Below are 27223 nucleotides of genomic sequence, written 5' to 3' on the forward strand. Positions count from 1 at the left end.
TTATTCCTTAAAAGAGTTTCTGAATGATAATGTGAAGATCTGAGTATGAAAGCAAATGGTTGGCAGGTTCTGTTAATTGAGCTTAGAACTTTTATGTCAAATAAATGACTGTAATAATTATTTTTATATTAATGCTATTGTTATATATTGTTTCTGTAGTACATACTAATTGTAACTGCAGAGTTGATGAATGCCCTGTACATTAAATCTTTCATTTAACTATGTATGTTGTGGGACAGCAAAAATTCTGATAGGAAAGTTGTGTTCACATTGTGCATTTTCTCCTTCATTTCCTAATGTTTGAGATTTCCGTTTCAGAATTGTTTGTAGATTTACAGACGCTAGGACTGAGTGTATCAAAATAGGTTAGAGACTATCGTTTATCAAACCATACACTTCATTATGTCTCAACTGCGTACAATGAGGAAACTGATAATGAAATTCCTTTAAACTTACTGTATAATAACATCATAAACCACTTGGTGCTTTCTACGTTAAATGCATGATAGCAAGTTGACAGTAGAAAAATTGTATTTTGCTGTGCTACATTTGAGCACAACGTAAACGCACAATTACGCGTATTAGAGAGTAAAACAGCCTTGTTTTTAACGTGCAGCGAGAGGTCTATTCTGGAAGTCCGACCGGCTATTTGACAGTTACGCGATGTTGTCATTTTGTAGGCTCTATCAATTGAAGTAGCCTGTAGTTATAACGTTATACCAAGTTCGTACACCCGAACCACCATCGCGAATACCCTTCCAGCGTCATAGAAGAATCCTTTGGCAGTTGTCGATTGTCGATATCTGTCTCACCTATCACTACTCGACTGGGAATTGTATTCGTTGTTGGACTGTGGTGATGTGGGTTCGTGTTAGTGATTGTTGTTTGTGTTATAGTCTAGGTTAGGAACGAGCAGAGGTATTTAATCGTGTTTTCTAATGTTACCGAAATTTCGATGAGTTCGTTCGTATTTTAACTAGAGTAAACAAAAACATGAACTGTAAACAAGACTTTAGTCGCCGAGGTGAGGCCTCTCTTAAAATACAGCGTTTTGTAACAAGTATTAGAAATTTCTTGGCTCTGAACCCGTATGATTTTGGTTTCAGTTCTGTCCATTCAAGCGAAGAAAAAAAGACAGAGGAATGGGAAAGCAAAGCTGAAAGCCAAAGAAGGACAGAATGCTCTGAGACCTGATATGAGGTTTGTTCGAAATTTTCGCGGTAATATTAATACTGGAGCGGAAATGATATTAAAATGTGCTTTCACCGTTATGTGTGTTCGTAAACGATTTATTACTGCTGAGAGATTAAAGAGTAGTTAGCTTGGAAGACCTTTTTGAAACCCCCTATTTCCATACAATTTTTGTATCAGCTGAAAATTTAATAAATCCATTCATTGGTTTCGGCATACAAATTTATGCATAATATGTAGGGCCATGTATCAGTGCAACTGGCAGAATGTTTGGAAACTGACAAGATAGCTGTATGCAAGCTCAGTGTTCAGTACATTTACTGAGAGGTACTTTGGTGTGCAGTGGGCTAGTGTAGCTGCTGGTTGATTGAATAATGGAAAACATGGAAGCTTGTTGATTATTCAATAATATGTTTTGATGTGTATTGACGCTAGCTTAGAGAGTTGAGGCATCATTGTGTTCGTCCATTAATTGTCCATTTGTCTTGTCATATTGTGCCGTGCGTGAATAATAATATGGTGGCAAATAATGTTGTCAAAAATAGTTTTGTGGGCCGTTTACAAATCTGTGAGAATAGTAAGATCTATTATATTTAATCCCCATTTATGTGAATTTGGTTTGAAATATGACACGGTCTTCCTTTTTGTTTCTCTTTTGCAGTTGGACAGTATTATTAATGCACATTTAGTAGGAAATTGTTGATGTGCTGTTTTGACAAGAGTTCTTGTGATGAGTTGTAGCAATATATTCAGCTGTTGAAGTCCTAGCATAATCATGTTTGAAATAGCATCTTTTCTTTCTTAATTCTCATTTGCTTTGATATTAGTCTGGGATCAAGTGTTCACTAGAACAAATAACTTCATTCAGTTACCTACATGCAGTTATTTGTAGGGAGGTCATTTTACCATACACAATTTGAAACTTACTTTATTTAGTCATTTATTTGTCATCTTGGTCTAGATTCAGAGCATAAGCATGTACAAAAGATTAGGATGTCATATAGAGATGAGTATAATTATACGATGGCTTATTATGCTGAAACTGAAGCAGATGTAAGTATTCGTATCACTGAAATGGAATAGAAAAGTTGATTTTCAAATTTGAATAAATCATGATTGCTGTCAAGCTCATTTATTCTTTTAGCTCCAGAATACTGCATGCAGTGTCCTGTAACAAAGATGTGTAAACAAAGATTTTTGTTGCTTGACTGTGTAACTGTTTGAAAGATTGCTGTAGTTCCTTCCAAAAACTAGTTTCAAATAGGCTAGGTATTAAGGAATGTTTAAAATGAGTGTGCAGTGGTTGTTGAGCTATGTAATGTGCTTATACAGTGATCAGTTTTTGTAAGCCCTTTGTAGTTTATTGTATTTACTTAGTTTGCTGTAAATGGGAAATTATAAATTAGATATTTGTTTATAAATGGCCCTGGCTAAACTGACGTGATGTTTTGATGGTTTTTTATGCACAGTTTGGTATACTTTCGTTTTGTAGCTGGTGAAAACATTAACGTTGTCTTTATAGGTCATACAAGTAATGCATGCCTGTAGATCATTGTGCTTAATACATTTGAAGATTAACGTAATGTACTTTTATTTTGTAACCAAACTACACATTTTGTGTGTGTGGCATTCCTTTTGAGCTCATCTTAGATGTCAGTTTTATAGCTGCAGATTCTACTGAGAATGTCTGCTCTAGATGTAATGCAAAAAGCACTCTATGGAGTTGCTGGTCAGTAAATCATTTTAATTTGTGTAATCTTGTACAAATATAATAGGATTTCTGATGTAGACACCATTCTTTCTGCAGCAACACTTCACTGTGTGCCGTATGATGTCTAAATTTGGAGTAACACTGTGTTGTATTGAAAAGAATTATGTTTGTAAGACCACTTACAGGATTCTTGTACAGACATTTTTCTGTTTCTGTCCCAAGTTTCATTACAGTTTGTAAAATGATGTCACACTTATTTATCCCTTCAGCTTTTATAGCAGCTGTGATCATATTTGCATGGTGTAGAAATAATCATATCTTCCAGACATCAGATAGGATGTTGACTGTAATTTCACTAATAATTGGCAAAGTCGGTGCTTCTCACATGGTAACTGCATTGTGAGCTCCTTTATTAAAAATAAGGCATTTTGTTGTATTTAAACTAAATTATAAATTATTATTGAGAATCAGATAAATTTCCAGAGGGGACTGATGACCTCAGATGTTAAGTCCCACAGTGCTTAGAGCCATTTAAATTTCGAGATGGACATCTTGCTAAAGCGTGTTAATCTCTTGAAACTATTAACTTTCAATCCCAATTTTGAGGGTGCTCTGGTAGGTGCATCTGTAGAGTTAACCTGATGGTTTGATCCAACTAATGTACTGGGTTAATGTTTTTAGCCCCCTGAAATCTTCATTATGGTACAGGCTGATTGGGAGTTTGGTTGAGATGACAAAACTGGTGAATGTGAGCAGTCTTCAGTGAGTGTGTTAATGGATTGTTAGAGAGCATTGTGATTGATTCAGTCATTTATAATTCTGGCATGAAGCTTTCATAGCCAACATTTGTCCACATTTAAATTAATTAGCTTCATAAATATTTAAAAAGAATGGTAAATTCAAATACACTACATTATATAATAGGCAAACCTGAGGCGAATATTGTAGTGCATATTATGCACAGAAAATGAAAGGGGATCAGCTATGTAACTCTGTGCTGAGCCCTCTTTGAGGGACAGGTTTTGTTTCAGGAATGTGTTTCAAACCATGGGTATGCCCTGTTATACTGTGAATGGCTGAGTGCTGTGACTTATCAGCTGTAAGGAAATTTTAGTCAGTACTAAATTTGTATCCATGATCGTGATTTACTAATTTATCTGAAGTTGGTTGGTCAGTTGTTCTTACATTATACACTCATAGCAAATTATTACCTGGCACAGTTACTTTATATTGTTGTAGCTCACTACCTATGCAGATGTTTCGTGGCAGCAGAAGTTTTAGGTTGTAAATTCTGTTAGGTGTGGCTCTGTTCGTAGCACTAGTCTCTGACAAAGCCAGCCAATATTTTCTTGTATAAACGTGTTTTCCCCACAAAATGGGGAGACTTTGGGTAAACTATTGTGAGCCAAATAGCTGTGTAAGTAGCAACTCTCAAACTTATCTGCAGACATTTCTTGACCAATGACAGTCGCTGGACTTCCGGCTTTCTGCTTTTATGCTCCATAATATGTTTCTTCCATTGATAATTTCTTTGTAGTAGGGTGTTACTATGCTCACTGCTGAAGGTGCAAGTGATGTGGTTGTGTATGTCATTCAAAATGCAGTGTTCTGGACTTCATAGAGATATTTTACTTTAATCTGTAGTGAAGGTATAGACCCCTTTGGTCATCAAGATTTAAGTTTTCAGCAATTTCTCTACATTGCTTAAAGTGAATGGTGTGATTCCTTTGAAAGCAACAGCTTATCTCCTTCACAATATGAACCTTAGCTCCTTAAGTAACGACCTGGTCATTGTAAGGATATTAAATCCTAATTTCCCTTCCCTTCAGTTTGCAGTGTTGTGCCTTTTCAAATTACTCCAGTCTTCTGTGTGTGTTGTCCAAATATAAAATCTTAGAAAATATTAGTTTTGGTAATTGTTTGCACATACTTAGTTGCACTTTGGTGTTTAGATGGTGTTCCTTCAATTTTCCTGTATATTTCCACTTCAAACTTGCTACCCAAAATACTGCTTACAATAAAGTGGAGGTGTCAGATGGTTGTTAAGTCACATAAAAAGACCGAGATATGGTAAGGCAACCCATGAACTGTAAATGTTCTTCAGACCACTTAGCTACATTGTTCAACATTACGGTAGTATTCGGGTGAGGACTTCACTTGGGTAAAGCAAGTAGTATGAACAAGGGAGAGAGAAGTCAAAGGAAGAATCAGTGAAAGAAGGTGGCAGAGGAAGCATACCTTCTTGCAGCAGCATGTTGCACATATACGGAAGGAGGGGAGGGGCAGCATAGAATACACGGAAAGGGAGCTTACCATTTTACTACTGTATACTATTTAACCACATGAAACATTATACCAACCAACGGCGTTGCAGTAGTGGTAACACCCGTACCTGTCAGATCATCAAAGTTAAGTGCTGTTGGGAGCGGCCAGCACTTTAATGGGTCACCAACTAGGTCTTTGTAGCACTGTTGGCAAGTGGGATGCACTCAGCCCTCGTGAAGCCAATTGAGGAGCTACTTGACTGAGTAGTAGTGGCTCTGGTTATGAAAACTGCCCAGGAGAGAGGTGTGCTGACCACATGCCCTTCGCTATCCGCATCCAGTGATGCCAAAAGGCTGATGATGACATGGTGGTCGATCCGTACTGTTGAGCCTTACAGTACCTATTCATACAGAGAGAACATCATACCACCTGTGCTGGCATCATGGTACAGTGCTAGTGGTGCTGTGTACAGTAAATTGGAAATTGAGTAGGAAGACAAATGTAACCAACTACAGGTGCGAAACAGGCTAGCTCTGAAGTGTTGTTACCTTTTTCCCGGTTTACATAGGATCAGATCTCAAAGTGCAGCATTTCATCCTCATTTTTCCTGATTGGTGTATCACATTAAACTGGCATTTTTAATGTTCTTATTACTGACAGTTATCATATTAATCTGCAACCGTCTGACGAAAGGTTGAATTTTTGTAAACCACCTTTCTCGTCATGTTATCAAGTAATATGGCATGTTCATCCAGCTATTCATTGGTTTTTAGGAAATACGTCATTCTCCACAATTGCAACAAATGGTATGAATGTGGTCACTGTCATACTACCAACTCATCTCAACAGTATCATGTTGTTGTAGTGGTCTTCTGGGCAGAGACTGGTTTGACGCAGCTCTCAGTGGTACTCTATTCTGTGCAAGCTTCTTCATCTCTGAGTAACTACTGCAACCTACATCCTTCTGAATCTGCTTAGTGGATTCACCTCTTGGTCTCCATCTACAATTTTTACCCCCCCCCCCCCCCCCCCATGCTTCTCTCCAATACTAAATTGGTAATCCCTTGATGCCTCAGAATGTGTGCTACCAACTGATCCCTTCTTCTAGTCAAGTTGACCCACAAATTCCTCCTCTGTCTAGTTCTGTTCACTACCTCCTCGTTGGTTATTTGGTCTACCCCTCTAATCTTCAGCATTCTTCTGTAGCACCACATTTCAAATGCTTCTATTCTCTTCTTGTGAAACTGTTTATTGTCCTCTATGTTTCACTTCCATACATGGCTACACTCCAGACAAATACTTCAGAAAAGACTTCCCGACACTTAAATCTATACTCGTTGTTAACAACTTTCTCTTCTTCAGAAATGCTTCCCCTTTCATAGCCAGTCAACATTTTATATCCTCTCTACTTTGACCATCATCAGTTATTTTGCTCCCAAAATAGCAAAACTCAACTACTACTTTAAGTGTTTCATTTCATATTCCAATTCCCTTAGCATCATCTGATTTAACTTGACTACATTCCATTATCCTTGTTTTGCTTTTGTTGATGTTCATCTTATATCCCCCTTTCAAGACACTATGCATTTCATTCAACTGCTCTTAAAGTCCTTTGCTGTCCTTGACAGAATTACAATGTCATCACCAAACCTCAAAGTTTTTACTTCTTCTCCATGGATTGTAATTCTTACTCAAAATTTTTCTTTTGTTTCCGTTATTGCTTGCTCACTATAGAGATTAACATCGGGGATAGGCTACAACCTTGTCTCACTCCCTTCTCAACCACCTTTCGTTTCCCTGAACTCTTCTAACTGCCATCTGGTTTCTGTACAAATAGTAAATAACCTTTCACTCCCTGTATTTTACCCCTGCCATCTCCAAAATTTGATAGAGAGTACTCCAGGCAACATTGGCAAAAGCTTTCTGTAAGTCTACAAATGCTAAGAACGTAGGTTTGCCTTTCCTTAATCTGTCTCCTAAGATAAGTCGTAAGATCAGTATTGCATCGTGTGTTCCTACATTCTTCTGTTAGTATTTTGGAGCCGTGACTTATTAAACTGATAGTTCAGTAGTTTTCACACTTGCAACACCTGCTTTCTTTGGGATTGGAATTATTATATTCTTCTTAAAGTCAGAGGGTATTTCTTCTGTTTCATACATTTTGGTCACCAGATGATAGAGCTTTGTCATGGATGGCTCTCACAAAGTTGTCAGTGGTTCTGATGGAATATTATCTACTCCCAGCGCATTGTTTCGACTTGGGTCTTTCAGTGCTCTGTCAAATTCTTCACACAGTATCATATCTCCCCATTTCATCTTCGTTGTCCTCTTCCATTGCCATGATATAGTCCTGAAATACATTGGCCTTGTATAGACCCTCTATATCCTCCTGCCACCTTTCTGTTTTCCCTTCTTTGCTTAGAGCTGGTTTGATATTCATACAGATGGTTCTCTTTTTGCCAAAGGTCTCTTTAATTTTCTTGTAGGCAGTATCTATCTTACCTCTACTGATATATGCCTATGGATCCTTAAATTTGTCCTCAAGCCATCCCTGCTTAGCCATTTTGCAATTTCTGTCGATCTCATTTTTGAGACATTTGTATTCCTTTTCGCCTGCTTCAGTTACTGCGTTTTTATATTTTCTCCTTTCATCAATTAAATTCAATATTTCTTCTGTCACCCAAGGATTTCTACTAGACCTTGTCTTTTTACCTACGTCATCCTCTACTGCCTTCACTATTTCATTTCTCGAAGCTACCCATTCTTCTTCTACTGTATTTCTTTCCCCTGTTCTTGTCAATCGTTCCCTAATGCTCTCTCTGAAACCCTCTACAACCTCTGTTATTTCAGTTCATCCAGGCTCCATCTCCTTAAATTCCTACCTTTTTGCAGTTTCTTCAGTTTTAATCTACAGTTCATAACCAATAAATTGTGGCCAGAGCCCACATCTGCCCCTGGGAGTGTCTTTAAAGTTTAAAACCTTTTTCCTAAATCTCTGTCTTACCATTATATAATTCATCTGAAACCTTGCAGTATCTCCAGGCCTATTCCATGTGTACAACCTTCTTTCATGATTCTTGAACCAAGTGTTAGCTTTGATTAAGTTATGCTGTGTACAAAATTCTATCAGGTGACTTCCTCTTTCATTCCTTATCCCCAGTCCATATTCACCAACTACTTTCCCTTCTCTTTCTTTTCCTATAATTGAATTCCAGTCCCCCGTGACTATGAAATTTTCATCTCCATTAACTATCTGAATAATTTCTTTTATCACATCATACAGTTCTTCTATCTGTTCATCATCTGCAGAGCTAGTTGGCATATAAACTTGTACTACTGTGGTACGCGTGGGCTTCATGTCTGTCTTTGCTACAATAATCCATTCACTATGCTGTTCGTAGTAGCTTACCAGTGCTTCTATTTTTTATTCATTATTAAACCAACTCCTGGATTACCCCTATTTGATTTTGTGTTTATAACTCTGTACTCGCCTAACCAGAAGTCCTGTTCCTCCTGCAACCGAACTTCACTAATTCCCACTTTATCTAACTTTAACCTATCCATTTCCCTTTTTAAATTTTCTAACCTACCTGCCCAGTTAAGGGATCTGACCTTCCACACTCCGATCTGTAGACTGCCAGTTTTCTTTCTCCTGATAACAACGTCCTCCTGAGTTGTCCCCGCCCTGATATCCGAATGGGGGACTATTTTACCTTTGGAATATTTTACCAAAGACGCCATGGTCATTTAACCATGCAGTAAAGCTGCATGCCATCGGGAAAAATTATGGCTGTAGTTTCCCCCCTTGCTTTCATCAGTTCACTGCACCAGCACAGCAAGGCCATTTTGGTTGATGTTACAAGGCCAGATCAGTCAATCATCCAGACTGCTGCCCCAGCAGCTATTGAAAAGGCTGCTGCCCTTCTTCAGGAACCACACGTTTGTCTGGCCTCTCAACAGTTACCCTCCTGTTATGGTTGCAACTATGCTATGGCTATCTCTATCACTGAGGCACGCAAACCTCCCCACCATAGTAAGTATAGTGAAGTAAATACTGCAGTGCATCGGCCAGGCAGTTGGTGTTCAGAACAATCTGTGGTGTAGGGTATTATAGTCGTGCCGTAACTTACCGTGAAGTTGCCAGGTGTTGAGCTTTGGTGAAGGCTCACCGTCACACCTAACTTGTCCTTTATTTCTGGTGGCAGAATGGCTGTAATTGCTCTTACATATCCTAAGAACTACAGTGCATTTAGCGTCATTGCAGCACTTTCTCAGCTGACAGCATGGCTGGATGAAGCAACATACACTAATCAGTCTCAAAATCACCAGAGAGAAACTTCATGAGGAATTGAAAAATATCAGATTTGTCAAAGTGTATAAAATGTTCTCCTACAGTAGTTCTGATAGGATACTTGTATATTTTCTGTTATGAAGTTGGGATTTCTAATTGGAGGGATATATTTTGCAGTACATATTCTTTTTCCTTAATTATGAGCTCCTAATGTGATTTCTTTCCCTTGCATTTGTGGATTCATCTCACTACTAATCTGGCAGTTTCTACTGTTTGTAACATCTTTCTTGTGACTCAAATCGGTTATATATGTTATTTCTTGTTGCCTTTGACTGCTTCATTGTATGTGCTGTTCGTGCTGTCTTTTAACCATTTCCATTTCAGTGATTGGTTCACTTATGTTAATAGTGTAATTAAGTACTCATTTCTACCTCCTAGTATTGTATCATTTTCAGATAAATTTCACAGAGTTTTGGACACTATTTGAAACTTCTCTTCCTTATCAGTTCTAAGTGAGTTTCACTCCACTGTAACGGTGGTTATCACATGCGGTGACAACATTTGGTCCTGAGCATGAAAATTCTGACTGGTTAGAGTGTAACTTTTTTAAAGCATCCAATTTTCATTATTGTAAACATTTACACAGCCCTGAAATGTAACCAATGCACTGCAGAAGATATTTGGACCACTACGCGATTCAAAAGAAAGAACCAATGCTGTGGTATGCAGTGTTCGTTACATTGTCAGATTCTTCTTCTGAAATAGGAATGCCTAATAAAACATCCACACACTATTTTTTCAGAATTGTCTACATGCTGCTTTTATCTTGCTCCTGTTAGGTATCATAGGTACCTCAGAATTTCATTAATGGGAATGTGCTCCACATTTGAATCTTGCCCATGTGCATACTGTGCTAAACTTTTTCTCCTATGTTCAACTCCTTAGTTCTGAATCAGGAAACTGTGAACTGCTAGTGCCGATTGTCTGACTACTGTTGATTTAAATGTTCAAACTGTATTGTGTGCAGTAGGAATGTACTAGTCAATAGTTAGAGATTCCACATTGTGCTAATGTTTTGTTTTGAAATTAGTGATGTAATAGGGGCACTAATTACAGGTAATGTCTGTTACGTATCATTTGAGCATATGCTTACCTCTGGGTGTTACTTTCACTTTTTTAGGTACATATGTGTAATGCACAGATAACAAACACATTGACAGCACTGTGTGATGAGGGTGGGGATTGTTTTGTCTGCAGTTCTCTTCTTGCAGCAGATTGTATTGGCCAGAACTTACTTCCTTACCTCCCCACAACACTTGAAAAATTGGAATCTCCTTCCTGTAATTTTTTTTGTTGGATGCCACAGCTTCACAAAACTCGCAAAGGTTGAAACTGTATCTTCTTCCACCCGAGATAAACACGCCATGTTTTGTAATATAGTGACAGATTTATGTATTTAAACAATAGAAACTCCAGGTAGGAATATCAACAATGTAGGAAAAGACAGATTGCTACTTACCATGAAGGAGACATGTTAAGTTGCAGACAGGCACAATTAAGACATTTACATAACGCTTTCAGCCACACCATTCATACGCACAAGCAAGCACACCTCATGCACACGTGATCACCAACTCCAGCACCTTGGGCTGATAAAGGATGTGGCTGAAATCTTTTATGTATGTGTCTTTTAGTTATGCCTATCTGCAACTTAATGTATCTTCTTTACAGTAAGTAGTAGTCTGTCTTTTCCTAAATTGTAGATTTGTGTATTTCCTGTACAGTTCTCAATCCATTGCTTAAAAATATAATGTTTCATGATCCAGACCTCCCTTAAAGTTTTACTGAATACCCCAAATAACTTTTCACCTAAAATAGTTTGTACTATTAAAAAATGTAATGCAAGTCAGTAGCACCAGTCCCTGTCATGCAAGATTGTAATGGGCACCAGTCATTGAAGTGCATACATACCAGTCTTTGACTGTTAGCTGAACATAGGTTTAAAGCATTTTAAATCATTCTAGGATAATTAAGTCATGGAAAAGTGTATAGCACAGAATGAGCTGAGTACAGCTATATTATTAATGTTGTATGAAGTGGTTGGAATGGTTTAATCAAGAATAGGAAAAAAGAACACATTTACATAAAAAGTGGGGAAATAGGATGTAAACTTAGTGGCAGTGAAAATTTTTCACAAATGAGCACATTATTTTCCAATATACGCCCAGACTTGGGAAACTGGTATTGTAGCCATGGTCCTGTAGACAAGTGAACAGGTCCTGATAACTTCCCTGGATGAGTCTTGTTTCAGTACACAAACTACTTATTCATCCATTTTAATGATTCTATCACTTATGCATCCATAACTTGGATACTATTACTTATGTCATTTTTTTCTGTCTACCTACCTTCCTTGCTTGATTGCTGTCTGAGGCCAAAAGACAGCTCTCTTGAAAGGTGAAGGTAAATCTGCATGAAGAGTGTTTCTCAGTGTCACCGATGTAGATTCCAAAGTAGCTGAGTTAGCCTGTCCTGAGTCCAAAGCATTATTTTATGGAATATCAAATATATTATTTGAGAAGAAGCAGCCAAGTCATTGAAGTTTGTCAATATATTGTCTTGTGTTTGAGGGCTACTTGAATGGGGTTGGACTGGCATTTCATATTGGTTAATTTTATCACAAATTCTTTGCACCAAACTTTAATTTTCTTCTGTGCATTGCTTTTTGATGCTGTCATTGAATTGTTTTTCCAGATTTTTAGTTTCTTGATTTTTTCCACATCATGGAAAGTGAGGTGTCGTCTTTTTCCCCAGTGGAATTTTCCATTGCTTAACTGTTTACCAGTTTCTCAACTGCAGTGTTATATTTCAGACTCTGTAAACTATCTGTAAGGTTTCAATGATCATTAATAGGCCTAGATATTACTGAAGGCAAACTATTGGTATTTTCAAGTAATTTCTAACAATTTTGTTGAATTATACATTTTCAACAGTGAATGGACACAACCCTGAGGTTCTAAAACCATTCTGTATTGTCTGTTCAGTAATGCACCACAATGCTTCTCTTAGTGTAGGTCCAACATTTTCTTTTTCAGCTCATTTCCACAGTTGGATGCTCAACTTTCTTCCACACCCATTTTCCATTCTTGTTGTAGTGTTTACAGACACATACCATGGCTAAATAATGTGTATTAGGGAACAATACTAGAAGTGTTACGGACTATACCATTTCCAAAACAACTCCAACAAGTCTAAAATTATTTGAGATGCCATCAGTGGAAAGATATGGTTGGCTGCTGGATTTCTTGTCCCATTACCCAAGGCTGGGGCACATTTGCCGTGTATTCACAGGTGTGGAACCACACACCCAACCAGTCTCAGATCATCCAATCTTCTATGTTCTTCATATGCCACTAAGCATTTCATCAGAAATTATCTTGTGGGAGGGGGGAAAAAATCATAGGAGTAGTAAGCTTACCCACAACATTTGCTTTTACAAAAGAGTGTGTGTGTGTGTGTGTGTGTGTGTGTGTGTGTGTGGCCGTGGGGGGGGGGGCTGCATTCATACTTTTTTCTTATAATTGCATGCATTGTCGAAAATTTTATTGCCCTTACTTTTGATCTTTAGGCTAAAATAAATAAATAATTGTCATTTCATTGGAATTGAAATCTCTACTTGAAGGGAATTTGCTATTTCCAATGTTTTGTTTCTTTCAAATACTGTTCTGTTTCTACAAACCACTTATGACTTTGTCACATGGCCCAAATTTAAACAAGGTCCCCATGTTATCGTGTCAAATTTTTATGAAATTTTTACAGAATGTACATATAGGTCTTATAAGAAACCATGTCAAATTATAGCTGGGTAAATAATAGTATGGGGCCAGTACTCATGTCTTTGTAAAGGCCAGTGTTTCCACATCATGGCATATACAAATAAATCATGGAATTTGCATTACTGTTGCTCATGATCTAAGGGGACTCCCATGCTAAAACTCGGTGATTTTTCTCAATGTTTTAGCTACAGCAGCATAGTTGCTGAACATATCCTCAGTGTAGAGCATGTTTATCACAATTTGCTGCCAAAGTAGCTCATAAATCCTGTCATGACTAATTTGGATTATGTTTTGGCGACTTGTATCTTAGGACAGAACGATTTTCTGACACTTATTTTTTCCCCCATGTACAGCCAGCCAGCATGTCGTAAAGCTGTGCAGTAGTTTTGTTGCTCATTTACCAAGTTATCTAATATTAAAATTGATTCAAAACATTTATTCCCCAATTTTGTCTGATTTTCAAAAGTGTCTATCTCAGAAGGGTCCTGTCAGATTTGATTTTTCTTTGTACCATTGAAAAGAGCTTATTTCGTTTGATCATCTAAAGTTTAATTTTTGAGACAAACTGGTTTAAAGATTTTTATTCATGTTTTCAGCTTCTATTACTATCAATAATAAAGAACTTTAAGAACAGGCTTTGAATGTTATTACGAGCAAAGAATGTTTGGACTTTTTGAATATGCACTTTCGAAAATTACATTAAATCTGTTATTAGTTGTCTTCGTTTTTCCTTAAAATAAAAATTAAGTTGCTTAACCTTTGACTTTTAGAAATGTTTATCTGTTCATGTAGATTGTTTCTGTGCTTTTTTGGGATTCACCACAACACTTTCCTCTGTCTATGAACCTGCAGTTTTTTAGGTGAAAGTATCAAGCTATTTTATGTTAAACAGTTGAAGACAAAGTGAAGTGGAATTTAGGATCTGTGTGTAGCTTGATGGATCTTAAGGCAACAATTCAAAGTAGTGTAGCATTGGTTTGGCGGATAAACCTGCCTGTCACCTGACAACAGTTTACCATTCTTTCTGAAACCCCAGACATCACTTCTTCTATAGTCCAACTTTGAGGTGACAATGTCAAAATCTGCAATTTTTCTTGCTGCTTTGACAGTTGCAACTTTGAATTCTTGTAATCGGTCACCTATGATCGAAGCGGTCAGTATATTCCTTACTTGTCCTTGGTGTTTGAAAATCTTTTACATCAAAGCCCCGGCAACAGCAGTGTTATGTGCAGTTGCTTCCCAAGTTTCATTTACCTTACTTTTTGTATAACTTCTGGCACACGTCTTGATACCATTGTAATTTCAGAGGAGAGATGCCAGCAGCAGTTGGACTTGTGTCAACTACGTGATTCTGATGGATGTGCTTTCTGCTTCATCTTCTGTCTGTGATAAAGCTGATGTGTGTGTGTGTGTGTGTGTGTGTGTGTGTGTGTGTGTGTGTGTGTGTGTGTGTGTTTTCCTGCATATGTTTTTTGACATGTTGATGACATTTTGTGACCAAGTTTAACATTGCACTTTGTCATATCTTTCAAATGATCAGCTGTTTCTGAAGTAGCAGTCCATGAACCCTTTTCCGTAGAATGCTTCTTTAGACCAGAAAGATTACAACAGAATTTCTGTAGAAGTGCATTCTTATCAAAAAGCAATGCTTTGTGATGAAAGCATATTTGAGCATTTTTGAGCAAGATATTACACTTCTTCGATTAATTAGTTGCTGCTGTTGTGCTGAAAATTCTTTTATTTCTTTGAAACCATATTCAGTTGCAAATGTTTTCAGGTAATATGTAAAATTATCTGCAAAACCAATGCTACATTGAATTAAAATATTGCTTTGAACATTCATCAAGATACAGTTTCATCCTAATTTCCACTTCACTATGTTTCCAACTGTTAACCATAAAATTGCTGGATATTTTCACCTAAAGGATACTGCAGGTTTATAGCTGGTGAAAAGTGTTGTGAATTCTTAAACAGCATAGAAAAAAACCTATATGAACAGATAAACATTTCTAAAAGTCAAAGCCTGTTCACATTAATTTTTATTTTAAGAAGAAGAAAAAGACAACTAGTAACAGCTTAAACAGATTTTGCATTATGAGATTTTTCACTCTGCAGCAGAGTGTGCGCTGATATGAAACTTCCTGGCAGATGAAAACTGTGTGCTGCACCGAGACTCGAACTCGGGACCTTTGCCTTTCGCTGAGACATGTCTCCGCAATATCCTTTCTTTCAGGAGTGCTAGTTCTGCAAGGTTCGCAGGAGAGCTTCTGTGAAGTTGGGAAGGTAGGAGACGAGGTACTGGCAGAAGAAAAGCTGTGAGGATGGGGCGTGAGCTGTGCTTGGGTAGCTCAGTTGGTACAGCACTTGCCCGCAAAAGGCAAAGGTCCCGAGTTCGAGTCTCGGTCCGGCACACAGTTTTAATCTGCCTGGTCGTTTCAGATTTTGCATTGTTCAAATGTGCTTGTTCAAGAAGTCCACACATTCTTTGTAATAGCAGTTGAAGCATGTTCTTGAACTTATTTATTATCTTTGAACTGATTTGTCCCAAAAATTAAACAAACTTTTCCGTATAAAAAAAAAATGAAAACGAGCTCTTTACAATGGTTCAAAGAAAAATAAAATATGAGATATAGCCTTTTGAAAATCAGATAAATCTGGTCTATAATGAGGATATGTTCAGCAACTATGCTGTTGTAGCTAAAAATTTGAGTAGACTCATATAATTTTAGTATGGGAATCCCCTTAGATGATGAGCGACACTACAGCAAAGTTCATGATTTATTTGTATCTGCTGCAACATGAAAAACTGGCCATTGCAAAAACGTGACTAGTGGTTCCATCATACTACTTACTCAGCTGTAATATATAATGGCTTCATGTAAGACTGATATGTACATCCTGTAAAAAAATTATTAAAATTGGAGAGAGTCACGTAGTGTCCCATAGGCCGCTTGACATCGAATGTCTTCCTAGAGGATGTGTACCACTTCGCTTATTCTTCCATTAGCAAATGGGTTTTGCTTTTAATTTCACTTGTTATTTGCTGTATACTTTCCAGGACTAGCCAGTGGACTAGATTGTTTTTATCTTCTGTAAGTATAGTGGAAGGACTAAATTTCCACAGTTTAGGACTTGACGTACTTGTAGTAGTGTCACCCATGGTACACCAAATTCCTTAGTTGCAGTAGCCTTTAGGATGCTCGCCTGGGCAGCTTATATAGTTTTTTGTCATTCATTCAGGTGTGTAATTTCTCTTGGGCCCCATATGTGGAACAAAATGCTTCAGTTATTGACAGCCAGTTGTTCTAATGAATTACACTATGTCAAAGACTGGAACCAAGATTCAGATAAATAAAAAATCGCAGGAGAGGAATTCAAATGAATTCATTTTTGTCATGACATGTCGTGAATGATGTGTAAAAAATAAAAAACTGGGGTATCAGTTATTCACTGGGAGTGTCAAAAGATATGAATGTCACAGAAAATGATAAATCAATCTTTACATTCAACTCCTTAAAATTATCAGATGGGATTAATGTTACTTTTAACAAGTTGCTTTAGTTCCAACAATATTGTGGATTAGTCCAATATAATAGTATTTCTAAATTAAGTGTGCAAATGTTACACACCATGAATTAAACAAGAGCCTTACCTTAATGTTTGTTAAGAACTACATTATCCAGTACACAGCTGTAATGGTATACTGTCTCACAATTTGGGAGAGACGATTTTTGGACCTGATGATGGTCTGGTCCTAGATCGAAATCAATTGTCTCTAATAAAATATATCATTGCAGCTCTTAAGCCATTAAAGCTATACAACTCCATTTCCGTAGAATGTTCATAGTGCTTGTCTTTGTGAAATTGCTCTCTGAACATCAACAATCACTTTCCAGTTTATTTCCCCTTCAAAACACAAAATTTCCGTGTGTGTATCAAAGAGAATGGCTTTAATTTCTTTATTACTCAACAAAAATGAGAGGTGTCAAAGACTCGTGCTTAACATGCTTTATTCTTCAGTAAGTCACTCTGTTTTCTCATCAGAAATACACAGTTTCCACTTTGTGTGGCTGTTTTCAGATGGTTCCTACAAAGCATTTGATGTATACTATCTGACTTGGCACATACGTACTATGTTATAGGCATTGTTTCAGTATACTCACAAGCCCAAATCTAGGTAGTTGTGACCAAAGAATGGCATAATTTAATCAAGAATGAAGCAACTTCGGTGGAGCAAGATTAGGTTTCATTGTGTGCAGTCCTTCCTCTAATTAACTTCATACACCTTGCTGTATTGTTCACTTGACGCACATCCTCTTCCACCTCACCCAGATCATTTAACCTGCTCTGTGTGACAGCTGATGGACTCATTTTTATGCTTTGGATGATTACTTTTGATTTATCTCTTATCTGTTACATCTTGTTATTTTTTTTTTTTTTGTATTTTTCCACTAATTACTGTTAATGGGTGTCTACTTCCACTTACTCAAACAAGGAAATGAGGGAACAATGGGCCCCATTTTTAGTAGCCTGTTTATGAATCCAGTTATTATTAATTTCCTTCGTGGCATATTTATTTGTATATTTATGTAATTATTTAGCCATGCCTTCTTTTTTTGTCACGTCTCCCTTTTTGATGGCTATATGACTGGATTGTCATTGTTTTGTGAACTTGGTCTCATATGTAACAGTTTTTCTATTTCTACCCTGCATGTTTTCCCATACAACTTGTGGATTTCTTTGGATTATCTCACATTTGCTACACTCCCACTCGCTTAGATGGGCTTAAATTACACTTTGACTCTAGCTCCAGAGAATGTGAATGAAAAATATAAAGCAGATCTTTGGTTTTTAGTAGTACTCATTGTCTGTGCCGAAATTTTATCTTACATTGTGTTTACTTCTTTCTTTAGTTCTGTTTTTGTTTGAGGTAGTCCTTGTCCATAGAGTGGCTGAAGTTATTTTGTTCTACATCCCAAGTTCAACATACCCAGGATTCAACAAGTGTTAGGTTGTTATAGTTGGACTGGTTCTATGTTGTTGAAGAATACTGCGTACCTGTTCAGTGCCAATGTGATATCTTGTTGTCTTATATATACTAAAATGAAGAAAATATAGTGTAATTATTTGTAGGTAATCAAGATGTATTAACTCTGACTACAACTAGTGTATTGTTTGTGTGTAATTTTCTTTTCAAATAATCATATGTTTTTATGCCTCTAGTGTATTATAAGAGCAAATAAAGAAGTATTCTTCAAACAGCTAAATTATATAAAGAACTATTGTTTCAATTGGATGATTTATCCCTCTCACCAGTGGCGTTAATCCTTCATTCTCCACATACATTTACTATGCGCTTGGCAAGTGAAAAGCCTCGGACTATAAATAATAAAAATATATGTATAATGGGTTCCATGAACTACTTCTTAACTTTGCGAAGATAAATTCTCCAGATACCACAATTATTATTTTACTTCTTAGTGTTACACTTTAGTATGCTTGAAAAAAATAAACACTAGAGCATTTTTCCCCTTTCTATGCTGCACTAGTTAAGTTAGAAAGCAGCTCATTGCCTGTTTGTGTCGAACAAAGCATGTTTAACTATATTTTCAAAGTGAAGTTGAAGCTAGTAGTGAGTTTTATCCATGATTCTTCTCTCTTTGCAAAAGCTTTTTGCATTCATCAAAATTGATTACATTAAGATAATAGAAATCCCTATTGATTACAACTACTTGTCAGCAGTGTTTGATGTTGAAGAAAAGTGCAACAAGAACAAAACAACAACAACAATAATAATAATCTGACATGCTGAAGTGTGGAATGGCAGTGTATGTGGTGGTGATGTACTAACAGTGAAAATTTATAGAAATTTGTTCTTGGTGATAAGGAATATATAATCTTGCTCAGCTATGTGCATAAAAATTAAACTGCCATCAGATAATCAAATATGGAACCATGAAACACATGAAGAGAATAGAGTGTTGTTTGTGATACGGGCTGAAATTTAAAATCTATTAAATGATACTATACAAAATAATATATTGGGGCTGGAAGATAGTTATTGGAATCAGAAATTATCAGAAGCAGTGTCACATAGGGAAGGCTATTTAGTCAGATGGATTTGAATTTTCTATTAATAAAGGAAATAGTGGTAACAGGCTACTGTTATCAGCAGACTCACTGATTGGTTGGAAACAACAAAAATTTTAGTCATGTGAAAACTTGAAAGCAACACAAATTTCGCAGTAGCAATAATAGTGGGTCATGATAAAAACAAAAAAAGCTCAAAGTTACAGTAACATGGTGTATACTCAGGAATTTAGAAGTAACTGTGTAAAAAGGAAGATTATTAAAATCTCTCTACTGCCAGGAAGGGCAACAGAGCACTGCACAATAGGAACATACAAAAATGTATCACAACACTCATCACACTCACAGTGAGTCCATTAATCAGGAAAGAATGAGATAGGTTGAATCAGGAAAGAGGGGGTAGGGTGCAAAAGGTAGCTCATAATCCAGGCAAAAAGGGCCCACGTGCCATCTTTTTCAGAAGTGAGGGAGGGAGAGGTGAAGGAAGAAGCCTGAAACATGACAGTTAATACATTGTCACAAAACAAGAACAAAATGAGTCATAAGGGGGTTAATTGTGGAAAAAGGTAAATTCAGGTCATTACATTATTAAAATTAGAGAGACAAAAATGTTTGTCAGTACTTGCCTCCAATCCTCAACATAACAGCTGAGTTTTAGTGTGGAATTTGAATGACTGTTGCTCCTTCCACCACCAATTTCTCTTTACTCTCTGAAGAAGAAACATAGAAGTACTGTTTTTCTATTTGGAATGCTTGAGCTGTGTCTGCTGAGGATAAATAGTAGCCAGCCTTTCTTCCTTTGTCAATTTTGAAGTAAATATGTTTAGTGGTATCATTGAAACATACTGTACTATAGTGAGCTGGTGGTTAATAGATAACATACGAGAAATTTAAACAAGGCTATGTGATTAATTTGATTTAATAAATGGAAGTGATTGAGAGGAAATATTGGCACAAGTTTAATGATGATCAAATTTAAAAAGGCTGTATATCTGTAGTGAAAATTGACACACTGAAAAGTGGCTTAAAATCGTAAAATGTTGACATTGTGCTGATGTAAGTAGAGCAGAGATGTTGTTAGATGAGCCAAATAAAATCTTTACACACTGAAGTAACTGTAATAAACAAAAACATGCAGGAATATCAAATGACACTTAAGAAAATTGGTTTGCCAAATAAGCTGCAGTGGCAGTGGTGTTTACAAAAGAAAGATAGTTTGAAATAAAAAGGTGCTGGTAAATTAGCAGATGGCCCATGAAAAGAAAGAAAGGGGGGAAAAGGTTACAACATTTGACACCCAGATGAGGAAATTAGATCATCTCAGGTGTAAGTTTAATACAGTCCTCTGCATCATCTAATACAAAAGTGTAGTGCTGTTTCCCCTTTCTGTAGCAATAAATGCCAGGTTAACATACAAAACTCATGAAACAGAGTATACCAAATGCAAACAAATGGTATACACTGATAAGCCAAAACATTATGACTACTGCCCACAATGACGTTGGGTGCTGCCTGGTGGTGTTGCGGGCACATGACGTGGTATCAAAAGTATGCAAGCGGAGCAGACTGAGGTAGGGGATCACTTGTGAAGGCAAGGGTTTCAAATGGGGAAATCCATTGAGATAAGCGACTTTGAAAAAGGGCAAATTATTATTTTGCAGAGCCTGTGATGAGTATCTTGAAAGTGGTGAAGCTGATTGAATGTTCATGTGCTACTGTCGTGAGCATCTATGGAAAAAGGTAGGAGGACAGTGAAACTACCACTAGGTGTTAAATGATTAGATGTCCACAACTTTTCTGCTCTGTAAAATAGGGCAGATGGTGATCTGTGGCATCTCTGCTGAAAGGGCACAATTCTGGTGCATGCACAATTGTTACAGAGCACATCGTACATAGTTGAACATGTTGCTTCACTGCAGATTTCCCCCATACGTTCACATGTTGACCCAACGACATCGTCAGTTATGATTGCAGTGGGCACAGGACCATTGGGATTCAGCCATTGATCAATGGAAATTTATCAGCTCTTTGAGTGAATCACATTTTTGTTACATTAGGTCGATGTGTGTCTCCACAAGTGCTGCCATGGAGGTGAACATTGACTTGAAACGTGCAGTGCCATGGAAGCAGGCTGGTGGGAGCATTATTATGCTTTAAGAGACATTCTCCTGCACTTTCCTGGGTCTTGTGGCAGTAATGGAAGACACGCTGACAGTTGCGAACTACCTGCATCTCTTCCTGCTTGGATGTCTGCCCTGACAGCGATGTCATCTTTCAGCAGTATAACTGCCTGTGTCTCAGAATCAGAACTGTGCTACAGTGGTTTTAGGAGCATTATAGTGAACTCACGTTGACGCCTAATGTAAATCCTGTGGAACCCATCGAGGTTGCAATCAGACACCATCACTGCGTACGCAAATCAGCAGCCCATTATTTATGCGGATTATTAGACCTGTGTATAGACATCTAATGCCACATGTCACAACAACATACCAACAGTCTGTCGGACTCCTGATATGCAAAATCAGTGATGTATTTCGTTCCAAAGATGGACAAACAAGCTGTTGAGCAGATGGTCATAATGTTTTGGCTCATCAGTGTACGTGCCCTTTCCCCCTTACATAGGTTAGACATGTGTGAATTCAGTGAATGATGTCTAGATACTATACCAGTACAATCTTGGTAATTAATAGATGATGAGTAAGTTTGCAAAATATGCTGCAAATGGAAAAAGAAGCCTATACACAAGCACAGATGAAGAGAAACACGAGATATATTATGTATTGAAGATATGATAATCTAGCTGATATTTCAAATTGCTTAACATTTAGTAACACAAGATTTTAGAAGGAACGGTAAAGGCCGTGACAGTGATCTGTTAATGTAAAAATTCAGAGTGTCACTGGAAAATGAGAAACAAGTAAACTATTAAAGAAGAAAATTAACAAAAGGTAATGCAACGCAGAATATGGTAAAAAATGGAAAATATGTGAAGAATTTTGTGATGAAAAATCACTTTTTGGAATATTCACCAATTAAATGCTGATGGTGAATGCCTACATTGTATAATGTAAGATTATTTATAATATTTCACAAAATTTGTGAGGAAATCATACCAGGATTGAATTCTGAAGAGATGTTCTTTGGTTGCAGAATTAGTTGGAGTAATTGGTGTTGTATCTCAAATGTTAAGTTTCAGAAATTGGTGAGATTAACAGACTGAGATGTGGGGCAACAAGTTGCCAGCAATGTCAAGTAACAAGCATGCATAATTAAGAAAAGGAAATTATGCTAATACTTAACAGAACTTGATTATAATTAAGGCTGCAAAACTTGATATTTCCATACAGTTTTAGCTATTTTTCCTCTGCTAAATAGACAGTCTGATTCCCTCTTGAGCACAGCTTGGGTAAAATGACAAGTTTGGAAGCTGTAAATAGTATGTGAATACCAAAGGCTGTATTTATTCATAAATGTGCCCTTGATCTTAAGTGTCATAGATTACACAATTATTTGTACTTCCAGTCTTTGACTCTCAACTTTTATGCCATGGAAATGAGACGGTTTTGTCCTTAGCAAAACCTTTGTGATAGTTTGATCAGCTCTGTGGCATTATTATTATTACTATTATTATTATTATTATTATTATTTTCATTCCACTACAGTGACTTGGAACCTTCTATGTTTATCTGCACAACTACTCATACAGTTTTAATTTTGAATATCTGCCAGTGTGGTGCAGGTTGTAAGCTTCCTTGATAATATTCCAAAATCTTTTTAGATCGTAGTCAGTCTCTCTCTCTCTCTCTCTCTCTCTCTCTATCTCTCTCTGTGTGTGTGTGTGTGTGTGTGTGTGTGTGTGTGTGTGTGTGTGTGTAAAGGGAGGGGGGTGGGGAGCAAACATTTATTTTTCATTCTCAGTACTTTGTTATGTTCTTAGAATGGGTTAATTAAAAAGAAACATTGTGGGCTGCATTTTATACTTACTGCAGCTTTTAACAAATATTTTGTAAATTTCACTTTTGTTGTGTCTTTATGTTAGTCGGAAATGGCCTTTGTAAGTAGTGGATCAATTTTTCTTCCATTTAGAAGTTTTTATCTTTCCTTCTTGTTCTAATCTTTCACCCTTTCATTCCTGTCCTCCACTTGTTTAACAATACAAGAGGGAGTAATAGACTAATTGCTGTTGCTGAAATAGCTGAATGAGCATCTCATGTCTTTATTTTGTACCTTATTCTCACAATTGGTGGAAGTATTTGAATCTATACATGAACACACACTTCAGATTTTGTACTTATTTATATGCATTATTCTTTTTCGATGTTAAGTTTGCAGACAGGCTTCCCTTGTAACTTCCTCATATACCTTAGGATTTTTTTCCACACAAGAGCGTGTAATTTAGTTTAAATGTTTCTGTAATGAGTGAGTGATATGTGGAACCCAATCAACATCTCTCATTTTGCTGTGTTATCAACTGTCAAATTATTTGTTTGGCTTCTGGGCAGTGCTGAATCTTAAGTCGTATTTGTTTCCAATGCGTGTGTTCTTCTTAGTTCCTCTTCTTGTGATTTTCAGTAGTTTTACATAAGAAAGTGAGAAATATAACTACCTGCTGTAATTAGGGTTAATTCTTTGAAAACCAATGTATTGACTGAGTTCCTTACTAATGTTGTCACTTAATGAAAATGGTTTCTTGCTTTCTCCTATGCTTCTAAATTTTTAGACATAATAAGAGACAAAACAAATGCCTCAGAGTTAACGAGGATCAGTATTTTCTTTGACCACTCTGAATTTTCCTCCATATGATTAATTCTCAACTGGGCATTTCCTTTTGTGATTTAAGAAATGATCCCAAGTTGATCTTCGGCTCTCTTTCATTATTATGGTGTGTCCCAACATACACAGGAACATTAAAAGCAGTGCTGCAAGGTAAATGAGACTTGTGCTTTGTATTGAGAGCATCTGGTTGTAAAAATTACACACACACAGGTAACAAATGCATATTTGATGTTAATTGAAGTTTCATTATATATAACTTGTGCAGTAATGGTGTACATGTCTACACTATATGACTTAGTTGTGCTTCACTTCAGTGCTTCTTGTTTACAAAGGTTGGCAATGACCAGAGGTAAACTTCTGGTATGAAAAAGTCATATTTCTTCAGGTAGCAGTCTAGCGAAATGAGGCCTCAAGAAAAAGGGTGCATACTGTACAGTGTCCACTTTCCGATGAGTTCTGTGCTAAAATTTCTGCTTCTACATTGGAATAGCTGTACAATATGCTTTCTGCATTCTGTGAATTTTACATGGGCCTTGACCAAGAAACACTTGTCATACTGAGAACAACAAATGAACTTGTCCCTCAGATTTCTCTTTAGAAAATTAATTTTTATGAGGCTTAATCCAGTTAAGCAGTACACTGAAAGTAAAATAACACGAATTGAATGTTAAGATACCAAAAAACAGGGCACACAGTCTTCATCTACCAGGAAGTTTCACTACTGTGATTGCTGAACAAACCATCCCAGCTTTCATTTGAAATGACTGATAAACCCAAGAAACCTAAATTGGAATGGTTGGTTGATGATTCACTTATGTTTATCAATTGCAGAGGTGGCAGACTATTTCTAGAGCTCAGGAGACTATTCCAGAAATTGTTTGGTCTACAATAGAGTAAAAGGTACTTGACATAGTTGATAGTACAGTGTTAATTATGACCATTATTATTGATAAATAATAAATACAATTCAGAAGAGTAACTGGTATGGATGGCAACTGAGTGCAAAATTTGTGCAATTTGCTAATTAAGAATAACATCTACATGAATGATGTTCTTAATCCTTACTTGAAATTGAAGTTAAAAATTGTCGCCAAAAATCTCAAAGTTCTTGATCAATTTACTTAAGATTTTTACATGATACACGTATAAATGTTTGGACGGACATAGGCTACACATTTTTAATAATATGTTATACAAGTATATATACACTGATCATTCAGAACATTATGACCACCTACCTAATAGCCAGTATACCCACCTTTGGCACAGATAACAGCGGAAACTTATTGTGGCATGCAAGAAATGGGGCCTTAGTAGTCACTGGAAGGAGTTAGCACCACATCTGCACAAACAAGTCACCTGATTCCCACAAATTTCGGGGAGTGCAGTGACGAGCTCTAATGCCATGTTCAAGCATGTCCCAGATGTGTTCGATCAGGTTCAGGTCTGGCAAGTGGGGGGTCCAGCACGTCAGCTGAGATTTGCCATTGTTTTCCTCGAACCACTCCATCACACTCCTTACCTTGTGCCAAGGCACATTATCTCGTTGAAAAATGCCACGTCTGTTGAGAAACATAATCTTCGTGAAAGGGTGTACGTGGTCTGCAACCAGTGCACAATAATCCTTGGCCATCGTGGCGCCTTGCACGAGCTCCACTGGGCTCATGGATGCCCAAATGGATGTTTCCCAGAGGGCAGTGGTGCCACTGCCAGCTTATCTCTGTCCTGCTCCTGCAGGGGTCTCGGCATTCATTTGGTGGGTACAGGCTTGGTGAACCCAGCTTCCCTGAGCTAGGGAATGGTGAGTGCCATCAATTCTCTGAGACTGTAACCTCTGGGCATGCCTCAGCGATCACTGTGCAATATGATGGTGGAGTGTTGTGTGTTACTGGGGCCAGGGATCTTGGCTTAACCACCTGAGTTGCGAGGATGGTAAAAACTTTTCTCAAAAAGCTCTCAGTCCTAAGGGGTGTGTGCATGCTGGTGGGATGCGTTGCTGATGATGCAGTCTTAAGCGGGTGACCTCAGGGGAACCTGCCCCACCCTAGTTGTACAAGGCTTACCCAAGAAAGTTGGGCTCTGCATGGGAGGACATCTGTTCCCTAGCTGCTTCTGAGATGACCATGGAGCCTATTAATTCTCCACAAACTGCTCCCAGTGGATCGAGTGGGCTGCTGGTGAGCACTCCTACCATCCCAACAAGAGAAGCTGTGAGGTGCCTCTCCTGAGCCTGCTTCTCAGCAATGTAGAATCAGTTACAGTAACAGGGCACAGATGTGTCAAAATGTTTTAGTGATAGTTAAAAGGGCCTAGAGGACCTTTACTAAGATGTCCTCATTCTACATCCAGAAAGGTTTCGGTGATATTACGAGTGGTCTAAAGTCAATAAAAAGGCTTCATAATGGCACATTGTTTATTGAAATGGCCAGTGCAGGGCATGTACAGAAACTTATAAAAGCAACAGCATTGGGCAAATACCTTATTACTATTGAACTGCATAAAACCTTAAATTCGAGCTGCAGGGTGGTAACAAGTGAAGACCTCATGGATGAGGACATCAGTGTCTTACAACAGGAATGGGCAGACAAAGTCATTATGGAAGTTCAAAATGTGAAGGAGAGAGTGAATGGAAAGCTTGAAACAACACCTACATGCATTATAACTTTCAAAATGCAAGATGTGCCCAGCCACATTAAGGCAGGTTTCTTACACTTAATTGAATGCTGTGTTTTAAGTGTCAAAGACTTGGTCACACTACCGTTGCATGTAATGGTTGTGGTTCTTCTGGGAACTGTGGTCAAGCACCTCGTGAACCAGGTGTGGAATGTACATATCCACCAGTGTATGTTGATTACTCTCTGACATCCAGTCTGGAGTAGTGCCCCATCTATAGGGACCAAAAAAAAAAAAAAAAAAAAATAAATCAAGAACTTAAAGTTACATGTCACGTGTCATATTCAGAAGCGAAGAAGCTGTTTAAAACCATGCAGCCCTCATCTTTTTGTTATCTCATTTTCATCAGCTGTGAAACAGCTCATAATTAAAAGGTTAGTCTGACAA

General features: G+C 37.4%; 1 protein-coding gene across 1 annotated transcript in view; it reads left to right on the forward strand.

Moving 5' to 3' along the window:
• Nucleotides 1-832: 832 nt before the first annotated feature.
• LOC126469739 (SRSF protein kinase 3-like) overlaps nucleotides 833-27223 on the forward strand; it is a 385641-nt gene continuing 359250 nt past the window's right edge. The window contains exons 1-2 of the mRNA XM_050096946.1: nucleotides 833-1024; nucleotides 1107-1200. Of these exons, the coding sequence (XP_049952903.1) occupies nucleotides 994-1024; nucleotides 1107-1200 (125 nt within the window). The 5' untranslated portion in view covers nucleotides 833-993. The remainder of the gene's footprint in view (nucleotides 1025-1106; nucleotides 1201-27223) is intronic.

This window comes from Schistocerca serialis, chromosome 3 (assembly GCF_023864345.2).
Source record: "Schistocerca serialis cubense isolate TAMUIC-IGC-003099 chromosome 3, iqSchSeri2.2, whole genome shotgun sequence".
NCBI lineage: Eukaryota > Metazoa > Arthropoda > Insecta > Orthoptera > Acrididae > Schistocerca > Schistocerca serialis.